The sequence below is a fragment of the Cetorhinus maximus genome, chromosome 17 (assembly GCF_964194155.1).
Source record: "Cetorhinus maximus chromosome 17, sCetMax3.hap1.1, whole genome shotgun sequence".
NCBI classification, from domain to species: Eukaryota; Metazoa; Chordata; class Chondrichthyes; order Lamniformes; family Cetorhinidae; genus Cetorhinus; species Cetorhinus maximus.
Window position 1 is genome coordinate 34,983,094 of NC_135895.1, and position 17,106 is coordinate 35,000,199.

The 17,106-nt window shown below is 42.0% G+C and overlaps 1 protein-coding gene across 8 annotated transcripts in view; it reads right to left on the minus strand.

Moving 5' to 3' along the window:
* Positions 1-10,403: 10,403 nt before the first annotated feature.
* slc6a9 (solute carrier family 6 member 9) overlaps positions 10,404-17,106 on the minus strand; it is a 235,565-nt gene continuing 228,862 nt past the window's right edge. For all 8 annotated transcript variants that reach the window (XM_078560985.1, XM_078560986.1, XM_078560981.1 and 5 more), the window contains one exon: positions 10,404-15,470. In XM_078560985.1, the coding sequence (XP_078417111.1) occupies positions 15,237-15,470 (234 nt within the window). In that variant the 3' untranslated portion in view covers positions 10,404-15,236. The remainder of the gene's footprint in view (positions 15,471-17,106) is intronic.

The window sequence follows — 17,106 nt, forward strand, 5'->3', positions numbered from 1 at the left end:
TTTTTGAAAAGATGCAGAGCTCATGTTGAAGAAAAAACGTTATCAGCAGATCCCTCTGTAATAGTCAAATGAAAAATAATCATCATATTCAAAAATGGTAGCACTGGGCGTAAAATGGACTGCGGATTCTGTCCATTTGTCCGTACTATCACCACTGCCAAAGACCATGCTCACCCACCACCATCTCCAACCACACTGCCCCCCACTGCATCCGCCACACCCCCCCTCCCCCAGCGACCTCTGCCTCACTCCTACCACCGCACCCCCACCACGCCTGGAAGTCTAATTCGGGCTTCTGCCTAGTGAGGTGTTACACTAGTATTAGTGTCACTTACATCTAAATTTGATCCAAATATCTGGTACAATTTTTGTAGTTTAACATCAAGTTTAAATTCAGGAATTTTTTAACATATGAAAATGTAAGGAAAAATCTTCAAAATAAGTTTTAAAAATTCATTCTTAGGATGTGGGTGTTGCTGCATAGGCCAGTATTTATTGGGACTCACCAAGCTTTCTTACACAGTGCCTTATAAACCCACGACCATTACCACCTAGAAGAACAAGGAGCAGACAAATAGGAACACCACCACCTGGAAGTTCCCCTCTTGTCGACCCTGCAAAGCCCTCCTTACTAACATTTGGTGGCTGGTTCCAAAATTGGGAGAGCTGCCTCACAAGACTAGTCAAGCAACAGCCTGATATAGTCATACTCACGGAATCATAGATTACAGATCATGTCCCAGACACCAGCATCACCATCCCTGGGTATATCCTGTCCCACCGGCAGGACAGGCCCAGCAGAGGTGGCAGCACAGTGGTATACAGTTGGGAGGGAGTTGCCCTGGAAGCCCTCAACATCAACTCCGGCCCCCATGAAGTCTCGTGGCATCAGGTCAAAAATGGGCAAGGAAACCTCCTGCTGATTACCACGTACTGCTGATGAATCAGTGCTCCTCTATGTTTAACACCACTTGGAGGAAGCACTGAAGGTGGCAAGGGCACAGAATGTAATCTAGGTGGGGGTCTTCAATGTCCATCACCAAGAGTGGCTCAGTAGCACCACTACTGACCGAGCTGGCCGGTTCCTAAGGACATAGCTGTTAGGCTGGGTCTGCGGCAGGTGGTGAGGGAACCAACAAGAGGGAAAAACGTACTTGACCTCATCCTCACCAACCTGCCTGCCACAGATGCATTTGTCTATGACAGTATCAGTAGGAGTGACCACCGCACAATCATTGTGGAGACAAAGTCCCGCCTTCACATTGAGGATACGCTCCATCATGTTGTGTGGTACTACCACCATGCTAAATGGGATAGATTTCGCACAGATCTAGCAACTTTAGACTGGGAACCACGAGGCGCTGTGGGCCATCAGCAGCAGCAGAATTGTACTCAACCACAATCTGTAACCTCATGATCTGGCATATCCCCCACTCTACCATTACCACCAAGCCAGGGGATCAACCCTGGTTCAATGAAGAGTGCAGGAGGGCATGCCAGGAGCAGCATCAGGCATACCTAAAAATGAGGCGTCAACCGGGTGAAGCTACAACATAGACTACTTGCGTGCCAAACAGCATAAGCAGCAAATGATAGACAGAGCTAAGCGATTCCACAACCAATGGATCAAATCCAAGCTCTGCAGACCTGTCACATCTAGTCGTGAATGGTGGTGGAGGAGGAGGCTCCACAAATGTTCCCATCCTCAATTATTTAAATGGAGAGAAACTTCAGAATGCTTCAGTGGAGAGGGATCTGGGTGTCCTCGTGCATGAATCGCTGAAAGCTAGTATGTAGGCACAGCAGGTAATAAGGATGGCAAATGGAATTTTGGCATTTATTGCTAAAGGAATAGAGTATAAAAGTAGGGAAGTGTTGTTGCAACTGTACAAGGCATTGACTCCGCACCTGGAGTACTGTGCACAGTTTTGGTCTCCTTACTTGAGGAAGGAAGCAGTTGCATTGGAGGCGGTTCAGAGGAGGTTCACTAGATTGATTCCAGAGATGCGGGGCTTGTCTTGAGGACAGGTTGAGAAATTTAGACCTATGCTCGCTAGAGTTTAGAAGGATGAAAGGAGATCTAATTGAGGTATATAAGAGGCTAAAGGAGATAGACAAAGTAGACGTGGAGCGGATGTTTCCCCTTGTGGGGCATCCTAGAATGAGAGGCCATAGTTTTAGGCTAAGGGGTGGTAGATTTAAATCAGAGATGAGGAGGAATTACTTTTCTCAAAGGGTCGTGAATCTGTGGAATACACTACCTCAGGGTGCAGTGGATGCCGGGACGCTGAATAAATTTAAGGAGGAGACAGACAGATTTTTAATTAGTAATGAGTTGAAAGGTTATGGGGAAAGGGTGGGAAATTGGAGCTGAGGCTGAAATGAGATCAGCCATGATCGTATTGAATTGCGGGGCAGGCTCGAGGGGCTGAATTGCCTACTCCTGCTCCTAGTTCTTATGATGGAGGAGCTCACCACATCAGTGCAAAAGATAAGGCTGAAGCGCTTGCAACAATCTTCAGCCAGAAGTGCTGAGTGGATGATCCATCTCGGCCTCCTCCAGAGGTCCCCACTATCACAGATGCCAGACTTCAGCCAATTCGATTCACTCCATGTGGCTGAAGGCATTGGATATTGTAAAGGCTATGGGCCCTGACAATATTCCGGAAAAAGTACTGAAGACTTGTGCTCCAGAATTTGCTGTGCCCCTAGCCAAGCTGTTGCAGTACAGCTACAACACTAGCATCTATCTGGCTATGTGGAAAATTGCCCAGGTATGTCCTGGACACAAAAAGCAGGACAAATCCACCCTAGGTAATTACTGCCCCATCAGTCTACTCTCGATCATCAGTAAAGTGATGGAAGGGGTCATCAACAGTGCTATCAAGTGGCACTTGCTTAGCAATAACCTGCTCAATGATGCTCAGTTTGGTTTCCGCCAAGGTCACCCAGCTTCTGACCTCATTACAGCCTTGGTGCAAACATGGACAAAAGAGCTGAACTCCAGAGGTGAGGCGAGAGTGGCTGGCCTTGACATCAAGGCAGCATTTGACTGCGTGTGGCATCAAGGAGCCCTAGCAAAACTGGATCCAATGAGAATCAGGGGGAAAACTCTGTGCTGGTTGGAGTTATACCTAGCACAAAGGAAGATGGTTGTGGTTGTTGGAGGTCAATCATCTCAGTTCTGGGACATCACTGCAGAAGTTCCTCAGGGTAGTGTCCTAGGCCCAATCACCTTCAGCTGCTTCATCAATGACCTTCCTTCCATCATGAGGTCAAAAGCGGGGATGTTCGCTGATGGTTGCACAATGTTCAGCAACATTCATGACTCCTCAGATACTGAAACAGTCCATGTCCAAATGCAGCAAGACCTGGACAATATCCAGGCTTGGGCTGACAAGCGGCAAGTAACTTTTGCACCACACATGTGCCAGGCAATGACCATCTCCAACAAGAGAGAATCTAACCATTGCCCCTTGAAATTCAACAGCATTGCCATCGCTGAATCCCCCACTATCACCATCCTGCGGGTTACCATTGACCAGAAACTGAACTGGATTAGCCATATAAATACTGTGGCTACAAGAGCAGGTCAGAGGCTAGGAATCCTGCGGTGAGTAGCTCACCTCCTGACTCCCCAAAGTCTGTCCACCATCTACAAGGCACAATTCTTGAGTGTGATGGAATACTCTCCTCTTGCCTGGATGAGTGCAGCTCCAAAAACACTCAAGAAGCTTGACACAATCCAAGTCAAAGCAGCCTGCTTGATTGTCCACAAACATTCACTCCCTCCACCACTGACGAACAGTGGCAGCAGTGTGTACTATCTTCAAGATGCACTACAGAAATTCACCAAGGCTCCTTAGGCAGCATCTTCCAAACTCACGATCACAACCATCTAGAAGGGCAAAGGCAACAGATACATGGGAACACCACCGCCTGGAATTTCCCATCCAAGCCACTCACCATCCTGGCTTGGAAATATATCACCACGTTCCTTACTGTCGCTTGGTCAAAACATCTAATAACAATGTGCTGTACTAAAACAGTACTATAAATATAATGAAAAAAGACTTTCATTTTTAAGGATTAGACTTGATGAACTTTTTATTAATTTTTTGTTTTTGGTACATAGAATGGGGATATTTTCCATAAATGGTATAATCTATGAAAATAAATTTCCATCATTCTGTAATCTTGAAATCGCTCTCGTATTTCTTAATCAGTTTAGCCACATTTAAGATTCCCTGTCAACTGCCTAAAAGGAATGTTAGGCTAGGCCTGGCAACTCTGGACATAACCCTGGAGGTTTCATTACATGATACCTAGTCATGTGACATCCAACTTCTGCACGTTGCAAAAGTTTTTGCACCCTCCCGTATAAAGGTTGGGTCCCCTGTAGTTCACTGCCTTTGCCCAGTTTCTTTCTTCATAAATTTGTGCATAAACAAAGCGGAGGTGAGGTTCCAGGACCAGATACACAAGAAAGGAACAATGAATGTGCTGTTAAATTCATTGAGCATGTAACAGGAGATGGTTGCCAGATTTCCATGTCATTTCCTTGTAATTTAGCTAATCTTCTCAAACAATTGATGCATTTTCTGCATCCTATAAGTCATTAGCCATAGTCCACAAAGGACCATGGGCATTTCTCTCTCTCTTTATTAGAGATAGACAGTTGGTTATATATCGTTTGAGGGCCACCACTCTGCAAGCATGGGGCAAGGGGAGAGGGCATGCTGCCATGAACTACCACAGCCCATACTGAGATTGAACGCACACTATTGTCATTCTGCATCACGCTCTAGCTAACTGAGCTAATCGACTCCCACATATGCCTTTTATCACTGTCCTGTGGCGAGTAACTCACCTGGTGACTGCCCAAAGCATGTCCATCATCTACAAGGTACAAGCCAGGAGTGTGATGGAATACTCTCCATTTGCCTGGATGAGTGTAGCTCAAACAACACTCAGGAAGCTTGACACCATTCAGGACAAAGCAGCCCGCTTAATTGGCACCCTTATCCACAAATATTCACTCCCTTCCTCACCAACACACAAGATGCACTGCATGAACTCACCAAGACTCCCTAGACAGCACCTTCCAAACCCACGATCACTACTATCTAGAAGGGCAAGGGCAGCAGATACATGGGAACACCACCACCTGCAATTTCTCCTCCGAGCCACACACCATCCTGACTTGGAAATATATCGCCGTTCCTTCACTGTCGCTGGTTCTCCCTCCCTAACAGTACTGTGGGTGTACCCACACCACATGGACTGCAGTGATTCAAGAAGGCAGCTCAGTACCATGTTCTTGAGGGCAATTAGGGGTGGGCAATAAATGCTGGCCTAGCCAGTGACACCCATATTCCATGAATGAATAAAAAAAAAATCTCTGCTCCATGTCCACCTATTGTCTTATTATTAGTCCTGTTATTATTTCTTATTGTTATTAGCTCTGATAATCAGCATATTTCTTCTCCACCCAATCATTTTTAAAATTTTCTTGTGAATGTGGTTCCCCTTTTCCACTGCACTCCCACCTCCCTTTTCCTTAACCCTTGTGGCATCCCTTTTTGTAGGGGTCAGCCTTAAGCATCGATATTTTCCATTTCTTGGAGGTGCTGCCTGGCTTGCTGAGCATTTTCAATCATTTTCTGCACAATGGGTCTTTATTTGAGATTGCAATGCATTTGTAATTTCTTCTCTTTATTTCTGCCTCTGGCTTGAGGCAGGGCAGGAATTAAGAATCTGGGTCAAGAAGGTGCGCAAATGCACAGTGCGGATGCAAAAGAAATTTTCTCCTGGGTCACTATTAATTCTTTTAACACATTTTTAAAAAATCCTCCCACCTTAAAGATAGTCAGAGTGAAATTGCAAGACAGGACAAGCAGCTAAGTATCAGAGGTGACTGTTAGCGGTCTTTAAAATTATGAAGGGGTTTGGTAGGATAGGTTTGGAGAAGACGTTTCTACTTATGGGTTGGGTTCTAACACTAGGGGACATTAATATAAGATATCATAAATCCAATAGGAAATTCAGGAGAAACCTCTTTACCCCAAGATTTGTAAGATTATGGAATGTACTATCACATGAAGTAGTTGATGTGAATTTCATTTAACTGAGCACGAGGGTGAAAAGAATAAAAGGATATGCCATTAGGGTTAGGTGAAGTAAGAGGCGGCTTATATGGAGCATAAACACCAGCAGAGAAAAATTGGACTGAATAGCCCATTTCTGAGTCAATTCCATGTAATTTACCTTCTGAAATAAAAACAGAAAATGCTGGAAAAACTCAGCTTAACGTTTTGACCTCGAGCTCTGAAGCAGAGTCACACTGGCTCGAAACGTTAACTCTGTTTCTCTTTCTACAGATGCTGCCAGACCTGCTGAGCTTTACCAGCATTTTCTGTTTTTACTTCAGATTTCCAGCATCCGCAGTATTTTGCTTTTATCTTAATTTATCTTCTGGACTGGTTGCATCATACGTGCAGGGTGAATAGCTGATTACTGAAAGGACCATCGTACCCGAATGTATACACGAGTCAACTAGCCATACAAACCTTTCTTCCCATTGTCAGCAGCTGCACTTGGATGATAAGTAGCTGGTTCCAGGAGACTCTTGAATGAAGCACGAGTGTTGGGACCCTTGCGTATGCTTATGTAAAATTTCCTTTGAAGTTACAGCAGATAATCAGGAGAAAATTCTTGGCATTTATGCCCAATATTTTGTAATCAGTTTACTAAGAAATGGCTGGAAAGGTTTTTCAGAATGTAGTGAGAGTGATGGCAATAATTTCCCTTCTCGCCTGGTAGCTGTTTACTGTCTGTGCACTTTCAATTCATAGTTTTGGTAATTTTTGTTTTTGCCATCTTCCAACATTGGTTCAAATTAAATTTTGTTAAACAACACTAAAGTATATATTTTTGTAAGTATGAATGCCAATGCATGATGTGGCAGGTTTTGTAAGAAGTCGAGAGGGCCTAGCAGCTGAGGGATCCTAAACCCAGATTTATATATTGAGACTAAAACATAATCCAGAGTCAAATCTATTCATATAGACAGAACAAGTTGGACCCAACATTTAATAAGCTTTCCCTCCTGTGGAATTGAGTTAATTGCTGCGGCTGATCCAACGTGAATATTGTCTGCAACGTGGATCAGCCCTAATGTCCGTTTGATTTAACAAGTCGTGTTTATTATAGGATGGATTGGATACCCCTCCTCTGTTGGGCTTGGTACACTCTTCAATCACATAGCTCCATTTATAAGTCCCCACATATTTCACCCACTGGGATTTAGTTATCAGGCAATGAACTTCCTCTGCAACTGCAGCCAGAGTTGTGAAAACACTGGGAAAAATTCAGAGGTTCTACTGCTAAAATTATGGGGACAAGAGGGAGAACTGCAAAATTTCAGTACCAAACCCTCCCCCAACTTACGAATAGGGGGATGCTAAGATCGCAATCATTGGCAGTGAAATTCTCTAACACAATAACTGCCAGATCTCTACCCTATACAGGACCATTTTAAATGGCTGGTCAGGAATTCTAGATTAACAGCTCCAAGGACAGTCAAGAAGCTTGACACCAACCAGGACGAAGCAGCCCTCCTGATTGGCACCCCATCCACAAAAAATCACTCCCTCCACCACTGACGCACAGTGGCAGCAGTGTGTACCATCTGCAAGATGCACTGCAGGAACTCACCAAGGCTCCTTCGACAGCACCTTCCAAACCAATGACCGCTACCACCTGGAAGGACAAGGGCAGCAGACACATGGGAACACCACCACCTGGGAGTTCCCCTCCAAGTCACACACCATCCTGACTTAGGAACTATATCACTGTTCCTTCACTGTCGCTGGGTCAAAATCCTGGAATGCCCTCCCTAACAGCAGTGTGGGTGTACCTACATCACATGGACTGCAGCAGTTCAAGAAGGCAGCTCACCACCACCTTCTCGAAGGCAATTAGGGATGGGCAATAAATGCTGGTCCAGCCAGCGAAGCCCACATCCCGTGAATGAATAAAAAAGAAAGCTACAGTGTCAAAATTCTGAATGAATGCTTCATCCTGCCTGGGGGAAAAAAGTGTTGCTGAAACTTAAGCCGATGTGTATATTTCACACTTATCCTGCAGTCCACCTAACTAAAACCCACAATGGGTAAAGGTCCACCCCGACGTAGCCTTATGAGGTCATTGCCTTAGCTTATCCTACTCATCAAGGTGGTAATAGTAAGTGTTGAGAAGTGGGAATCTCCGAAACCTGAGGGCAAGATTTCCCATGTGCATTATGCAATGACATCTTAAACCTGTTCATGAAGAATGGCTTCATAATTTGACTGCTCATATTGTCAGGATCAATCACAGCCAAATTTCCAGTATTATTCCCTCCGCTATCTCAATAAAGTGTTTTCACTAAACCCTCAGACAAACTCTTTCTATTAAACTGATGTGATTTTTAAAAATGTCCCACACTGTTAGTTTATATTGCCTTTCTGAACAAGACTTCCAATTTCAGGCCAAACTATGGGCAGGTTGTTTTAGTACCATCAACACTCAATTTTGTTATTTTTAATCATATGTAAACACACTGATTTTTTCAAGTAATATCTTCCTTTCCAGATTTTACATGCCGCACTTCTTGGGAAGTAAAGCACCTGGCTACCTGATTAGTCTGGTGACAAAACACAAGGATAAGCACCAAGTATTTTGGTCATTAAAAAAAAAATACTGCTGGTTAATTACTATTTTAATTCACATTTCTGACAGATTCTAAAATAAGAACTCTGGAATCTACAGGTTCCATTTTAAAGCTTTGCTGGGTTTCAGTTTGTCAATGAGTAAAATTTACAGCAGATTTTTTGATGTAACGAACACTGCGCTCACAAGCTGTCCTGTGACACTAGCCCTCCAGCACCAGTTGTAGTGAATGTAGGGCCTGTTGCATAAAAGCAGCCATACGGCCACAGGGAAGTGGCAAAATTAAACAGCAATTTTGTTTTGCTCATTTTTTTCCCCCTGCCAATTCAGGTGAAGAGTATTATATTGGGGAATGCAAATGGTCGCAAAACTCAAACATGTTAAGCATAGTATGGGTTAATCTGTCACATATTCACTAAAACCCAAGCTTGGGGAAATCATTCTACTTCCTATTCCAGCTCGCCACTAAGTGAGCTTTGATGCAGAGTTATGTTAAGTTATGGATACTTGTGCATGGTAGACTTGTGGCCATTTAGAGTAGGGTGAGGTCAGCCCAAGCTCATTTCACTTTGACATCAGAAGGAATTGATCATTCCTGGGCTGACCCAGAGCTGAAGGGATAAAGTTTTGATCCATCATGTCACCAAGTCCACCAACTCGATGACAGTGAAAGAGACTTGGTTCTCCCTGTCCCCTCCAGCACCCAAAATATGTATCTTCTCCACATTTTCCTAATACATGCAGACCTTTCAGTTAATTGCACACACTGTAACTGAAGCCTCACTCCATAGTGAACTCATATGTATCTGAGAGGCATCATTTTGGGGATAGCAACTATCTGTGGCAGGAAGTCGGATTGAATGTGAATTTATTACTTCATTTCATCAAATAACAAGTTCCTAATCTGATGTCTAATGGTGCCACATGGATGTAAAGATAGTCCACTCATACTTAACAGCACAAAAGGTAATTCAAAGGGTGACTTAATGTGGGCCATTCCATGCACTCTTCAGTATTTTCCCATTGTAAAGTGACACTGCCTGAGGCTCAAGTTGTTGAAAAAATTTTAATTGTATTTTTAGGTCAGTCAACTTTTTGCCTGAAGGAAAAGTCATCCACACTGGGCATCAATGATTTCAGATACCAGTCTAAATTAAATACAAAGAGATCACAGGAAAATCCCCTTTTTTGACAAACCACTATGCAAAGAAGGTGCTTCTATCTCTCAGGAATATGGCAACTAGAATACCGTGAAATCACAGTGAAACCTGGTTACCACTATCTCAAACGAGGGGGAAGATGATAACTAGTCATATAGTTCTTATCAGGATTGTTGCTCTTGTTATTAAGGTTTAGGGCCTAACTTGAACATACTTCAGCAACAACTGGGCCTAGGAAGTAGAGGTGGAGAGAAAGCTTGTTACAATTGATGATTTGTAATGAAAGGTATTGTTACAAGGTGGTATTGACTTGTGGAAATCTCACTTCTTATAAACCATATTCACTTAAGTTTGCGATTTCACCCCAGTGATAAGTATTTTTAAGAGCCTGAACATTAGTATATTAAATGCATGAGAAACAAATTAGAGTCATGAACAACAGAAACAAAATCAGATCTCATGTTGAGATGTGAACATTTTACAGAATTCAATAATGTCTGATTTATGCAACTGACCCCAGAATGAAAGAGATTTACACAACTAAGTAGCTTCTTTAATATATATTTCTCTCTTCTCCTAAACACTGAAAGAATCAAGTAAACTGTTCATATAAGACTACAGATTACAGTCACTTGAAACAATATACACTATCAAGAAAATACTGTGTACACAATTATAGTTCTCATTTTGAGCTATTGGCACATTGGAAAGTAAAAACTTCCTTTGTTTTTCAGCACATACATCTAAACAGGAAAGCAAGGCGGTGCTCAACTTAAATTGTACATTAAATACAGCATGAGTGTTTTATATAGATCAAAGTCAGAGGTAGGAAGAAGGCACAGGTTACAAAGGTCTTTTCCAATAACCTTTGCTGAATGAATACGCGAATGCGCTATTCAGAAAAGGTGAAAGAAATGGACATTTGCTAGGTGCGATGGAACATTTGATAGATTACAAATCTACATATTTACAGCTATAAATAGGTAGAAGGTTGAAAGGATTGGCAACTGTGAGAAAGAGATAGAGGAAGTGCATGCATAGAAAACAAACTGAACAGAGAGTAATGAGAACATTTAAGTGAACCAGGAACATGATTCAATCCAGATCATTGCTTCGACTATAAAGGTGTGTGCTTGAGTGAACTTCACTGAAGAGTGAACATCGTTATATAACCATCCCTGCGCCCCCTCACCAAATCAAGACGTATCAGTGCGGTGTAAAACATGGATATGTTATGACACCCGTGTGACCCTTTAATCTGCTCTGCTGTGTGTCATGGAAGGAGTCATGTGGTGTTGCTGTGATGTTTTCTAGGTTTGAACAGCCCAAGGTCTGCAGCAGTGCAAACATCATCTAGGGAGAGATGTCATTCTGAATGTATGTGTAAACATTTCGAACATATAATAACCGGAGACATGAACCTGAATTTTCCATTCAGTGTTATTTTAATGCATGTGGTAACCCAGTAAAACTAATTTATTTAATTTTAAAATGTTTAACTGCTGGCATTAAAATAGCAGATTGGACAATCTTAAGTTCTGGTATCTATGAATGGAGCAGCATTGGCACTGGTGAAAGATATGTTTGCTGGGGTTTGGTTGGCTATTACTTTCGCTGCTGCAGGAATGAAGCAAACTTGCAACTGACATAAACGTCAAATTTTATTGAGCTGTTAGTGACTAAATATTTCCTTATCAAACCAAATTCTTACCAGTCAACCCTTACTGAATTAATCTTAATCATCCCGCACATTTTGCTTAGTTACCTGGCAGATAAAAAGATTTTCATAAGCTACGGTTTGCCATTGAGTGTTAATACTAATTAATTAATAACATATCGATGTTATAATAATTTAGAGTCACTGTGTCAGGAACCATATAGACTTAAACCACCTTGATCTAGCTTCCTTAAACTTAAACACAAAGTGCGATTAATGGAACCACGTGAGAGAATACTTCTCCCTACCGTTTGCTAATAAAGGTCAGTGAATTGCAGGCTACAATTTTCTCAATATGAGTTAAGGGCTAGTATATGTAGTTCGAGATATAATAGAACACATATTGATTAATTTTTTTGGTTGTATTTGTAAACTGTTCTCCCTTGGGTTATAAATGTGATTGAATATGTTGTATGGCCTGGAGGCATGAAACCTGTGTTATATTGGCTTGACAGGTGAGAGTCTAATTGTACACTCTTCAGGTCTCTTCTAGATTAAAGAAGAATGATTTGCATATATATGACGCTTTTCGTGGCCTCAGGACGTCCCAAAGTGCGTTACAGCCAACAAAATACTTTTGAAGTACAATGATGGCCAGAACACTGGATTGAAATCCCTGCTCTTTTCCAAAATAGTGCCATGGGATCTTTTACGTCCACCTGAAAGGAAGACGGGTCTTAGTTTAACGTCCTATCCAAAAGACGGCACCTTCAACAATGCAGCACTCCCTCAGTACTGCAATGGAGCATCAGCCTAGATTTTATACTTAAATCTCTGGAGCAGGACCTGAAACTATAATCTCTGACTCTGAGGTTACTATTACCCTCAACTGGAATCAATATATGCACGTTATTGATTGATATGGGCTGATAAGTCAATTGCCCATGTTGAAAAGTATAAAAGAACAAACTTGGATGATGTGAGTGACTTTAGGACAGAATGAAAAAGGGAAAGGGATAGAAAGGAGAACAGGGAAAGAAGCAAATTAATCTGCAGCTTCATAATGGCAATATCTACTCTGTTATATTACATATTTCCATGTAATCAAGATTTCACATTATCAAGCAAATGCAATGGAATCTACATAAATGTGTATCACAGCCAGGCACAGAATCCCATCATGACCATTCCCATCATGCAAGCATTCCGATTTAAACATAATTCTGTTCCAGAAACTAAATCCTAATGGAACATTCTCATTTCTTTCCATTAGATGGAAATTCCCAATCCGATCAAAATTTGGATCCAAGCACGCCATTTCTTGGCATAAACCCATTCTGGATTTGTTAGGTTAGGACTGGAATGCACACTGTACAATTTAAGCACTTAACACATAATTTGACACATCAACGCAACTGTACATGGGTTTTAAAGAGCCACCTTTGGCTCTAAATAATGAGGTGACCCATTTTGTTACAACTTGGTTTGTGGGAAAATACAAGTTTCAAAGCAGCAAAGGAAATATCATCTGCTTGTGCTTTTCTATCCTTACACTGAGCCCTGCAGGTTTATGAACATCTTCTCCCTTTTTTTCTGTATTATTTTAAATTACAGTGTGCACGTTTTAACTCTGGCCTATAATGGATGCAGAGTTGAAAGTGAGCCCATAAAAATGGCAATTGGGATCCTATAACAGGCCGAATACTAGTTGCATGTACTGCCTCCTGGCAGTTATTTGGACAGGCATGTGGGTGTCCATTTAAAGGTCTTCCTGAAAGTTGAATCAGACACACCTCAGGTGTCAAAAGGGGTGTGTAAGGTGCCCAACCAATGATAAATAGGTGAGTGGCAGTTGACAATCACTCTCATTGTTTTTAAACAGAGTTTTTCACTCTCAGGGAAATTTATTTTCTGAAAGTATTCTAATACAGTAGGTAGGTAAAAGTTTCTGCAGCATTTCTCGTTTTCCTAACTCCCCCACCCACCCCCGGACCCCCTCCATCTCCAGCACTGTTACAGATCCATAATGCAAGGGAAGCAGTGGACCAGTGCTTCAGATACTTTTAGTACCAGTTTTAAAAAGGTATTTAAAGGAACCTAGGTTAAAAAAGATTGGCAAGTTGCCATTTCTGACTGGTTGTCTCTTTTGCATTGGGTCCCTCTTTGCTCCAGGATTTCCTGTACCATGACTCCTAACATCCAATTAGCTTTTGTTTTCCAAAATAGATTTTCAAGAAAAAAGAATCGGACAACTTTTGAGCGGCAATTACAGCTTTTTAACAACTACTGCCACCCAATAACCCATCTCCAGAATGTCAGTGTCCTTCCTGCATGACATGTGCTATGGGCTAGAAGTGCTGTCTAAATAATTAAATGAACTGGCTTTGTATTGTGGGGCCTAGTCAGCTTGCAGCTCCTCAGATATGGCCAGTGTTTAATGTGCCAAGAATGCATTATCAGCCCCAGTCTCTTTGTCAAACTTTTCATTAACACATCATTGCCTCTTTCTTCAAATCCATGCAAAACTTTGATAACAACTGTTCTGTGTTGGTTAATCACCACTCAAACAGTGCATATCAGGTAAACAATAGGTTAAAGTATGTCACAGGGTTGTACCAATAGATTTGGAAAAGTGAGCATTTGAGATATTAAAATGATCAAATATGCATGCATCTCTGACACTGTGTTGGACATGCACACTGTATCGTTGGTTTACTCGTATTGACTCTCTTCTGTAGTGGTACTGATAATGTAGAGCGCATCTGAGCATGGTACTGATGGTCAAGTCACCATTACAAACAAGGAGAACTATTTCAGTGACAGGCCACTTTTTGTGGATGGATAAAAACATTCAATTATCTATTGTCTCCAAAAGCTGCAGCTGTACAAATGGTTTAGGATTCAGAAAAACTGACCTAAATACATGTAATATACCTTTTTATCTGTGTCTTCTGTAAAAGCTATCATGGAAACTGCTTAATATGGTGGTGTATATATATATATATATATAGATATAGATATATATATATATATAAATATATATCAAAACATTAGAAATGCAGGCAAAAAAGGTACAAAGCTATCACATACAGTGATGAGTAATTTGTATCTCCAAGATAGTCTGGCTCGGTAAACAGTTGGTCACTTTAAAATGTGCAGTCACAAATTTCCTATAAAATGGGCATTATCTTCAGCTTCTTTCACTAATCGTCCTTTCATCTTTTCTATTATTTAATAACTATTGTGATATAAAACTTGATGTTGGTAAAACGCAGTGCTATAGTGTGGGGTAGATAGGCACAAACAGATGTTCAAAAGAAATAAGACAGCCAGAGAACTAAAAGCTATATTGTGACTGGGAAATTTTTTGCCCAACTATCAGTTGTACTAACGTACAAATAGTATGTACACAAAGTACTGCATTCCACAAAATGACACCAAAAATAACTGATTTCTGAAAAAAAAATCAGGTTTAAATATTAAGTTATGAGATTCTATTGATAACTATAAAAAAAAATGAGAAGAAAAAAGAAAACACACATACCTGAAAAAATCAATTAAGTTGTGTTGACTACTTGTCAAATTCCATAGATCAGATAAGAAATTAAAGGGAAAGAACCTTTCGCCAGAAGTAAAGGCTCTATTTCCCAACCAACCCCCACCCCACAAACCCAATTAAGTGTCTTCTTTGATTTAAAGGACTTTGACTACACATTAGGCTCCTGTGTTCTGGCAGAACCATTGCTGCCCTGTATGGTGAGGTTATGTTCTATATTTTCTGTTGGTAGTTGCTCCTTCTCTCGCTCTTTATCTGGATTCAGTTGTTGAATTTCAAGGTTGAACTCATAGGATGGGCTGCCCACTGTTGCGTATCGGTCAGTACGGTGCTCCAATAAAGTAGGTCCCCAGTCCTTGCTTGGTTTATTTGCATTTTTCACACGCTGGCAAAGCAAGAAAGAGAGACTCGGTCAGGTTGAACTGGGTTCGTGAGCTGTGCCAACTGATATTACAAAAGAGGAATTCTGATCACCGCTTAATTGACTTGCCAAATTAGCTTGAATGTAACTATTATATAATACTCAGACTATTCCTCCCTATCTAGTTTCTGCAGATTTACTTATCTCAATTCATCCAGAAAGAAACCTATTTCAAAGTGGATATTTAGATCAGGCATTGTTTCATTTGGAGCGATCATTAACAAATTTAGCTAGATCATAACAAGCCAATATTTACTATAGTTAGCTAAAATGTATGTGTAAAATACAAATGCCTAAATAAGAAGCCTTTTAAAACTGGATTTAAAAAAAAAGTTTGGTCTTATTATGACATTTTTGGCAAGTCATAGGGCAGAATTTTTACCTCGGCGGGTGGGCACGCGCCCGACCCGCTTGAGCGTAAAATGATGCGCGTTGACGTTGGGCGAGCGTCCCGACATCAGCACGCAGTCGCACAATATTTCAGTCGATGGGTGCGCGGGGGAATCGGCAGCAGGCTCACCGACAATTAAAAGGTCTATTAAGGCATTAAAGAGATGATTAACTTAAATTTCTCGCTGCCCGTCCAACCTTACGGTTGGCGGGCAGGTGAAAAGGCCAAGAGGTCTTTGCACTTTTTAGGTAACCTCGTCCACGGGCAGGATGAGTTTTCCAACAGCAAATAAAAATAAAATAAAACATTTCACATTTGATTTATAACATGTCCCTGCTCATGTGACAGAGTCACATGAGGGGACATGTTCTAAAACATTTTTAAAATCTTTATTTGTTTTTTGAAAACTGTTCATCTCCCTGAGGCAGCCCTGTGCATTCGGGCACATGTGCAAAGTTCGCATTCGCGCTCTTTCCCTGCCCGCACAGGTAGCGCTGCCCCGCGCGTTTCACGTTAAGGTCCACCAGCGTGAAATCGCAGCCTGGCCACCGAGCCTGCCCAACAAAGGCAAAATTCTGCCCTTAGAAATTCTGACCTTAATGCTGAACTTTATGCGGGGTGGGAGGGAGTGGTTAGCCTGTGCCCTTAGTGCAAAAGTCAGGCTCGTTCCCATCTCCACTTGGCTGGCTCACCTTGCAGCTATTTTACGGCTGCCGGGCCGTTATTGGCTTTAGTCAAGACTTGGGCCCCCATTGGTGAGGAATCCCAACTCTAAAAGCTGCTGGCCAATCAAATGGTTAGCAACTCTGCAATCCCAGCAGCCACTGAGTCCACAAAGAAGAGGAGTTTATGGAGCCTGGACGAAGAGTAGTCCAGGTTTCCTGAGACCAGGTTGGCAGGTCCCAGCAAGTGAGACAAGGGGCTGGAGATGTGAGGGGAGGAAGGAGGGGAAATGTGTTGTGGGGGGAAGGATACCTTGGGGTGGCCTCCTTTGGGCATAAAGTTCCCTAACAGGAGGGATCCTTCCTCTCAGCCTGCAACAAGGCCACCTGGTTTCATGTGGCAATGTGGACACTTGGCACCAGCCTCCCCCACCCTGGATAAAATCCAGGAGGACCTTAAGGGGACATTAATTGGCTACTTAAAGGCTTCAACTCGCCCACCAGTGAGTGGGTCATCCGATGCCTACCCTACTGTGGGTAAAATACT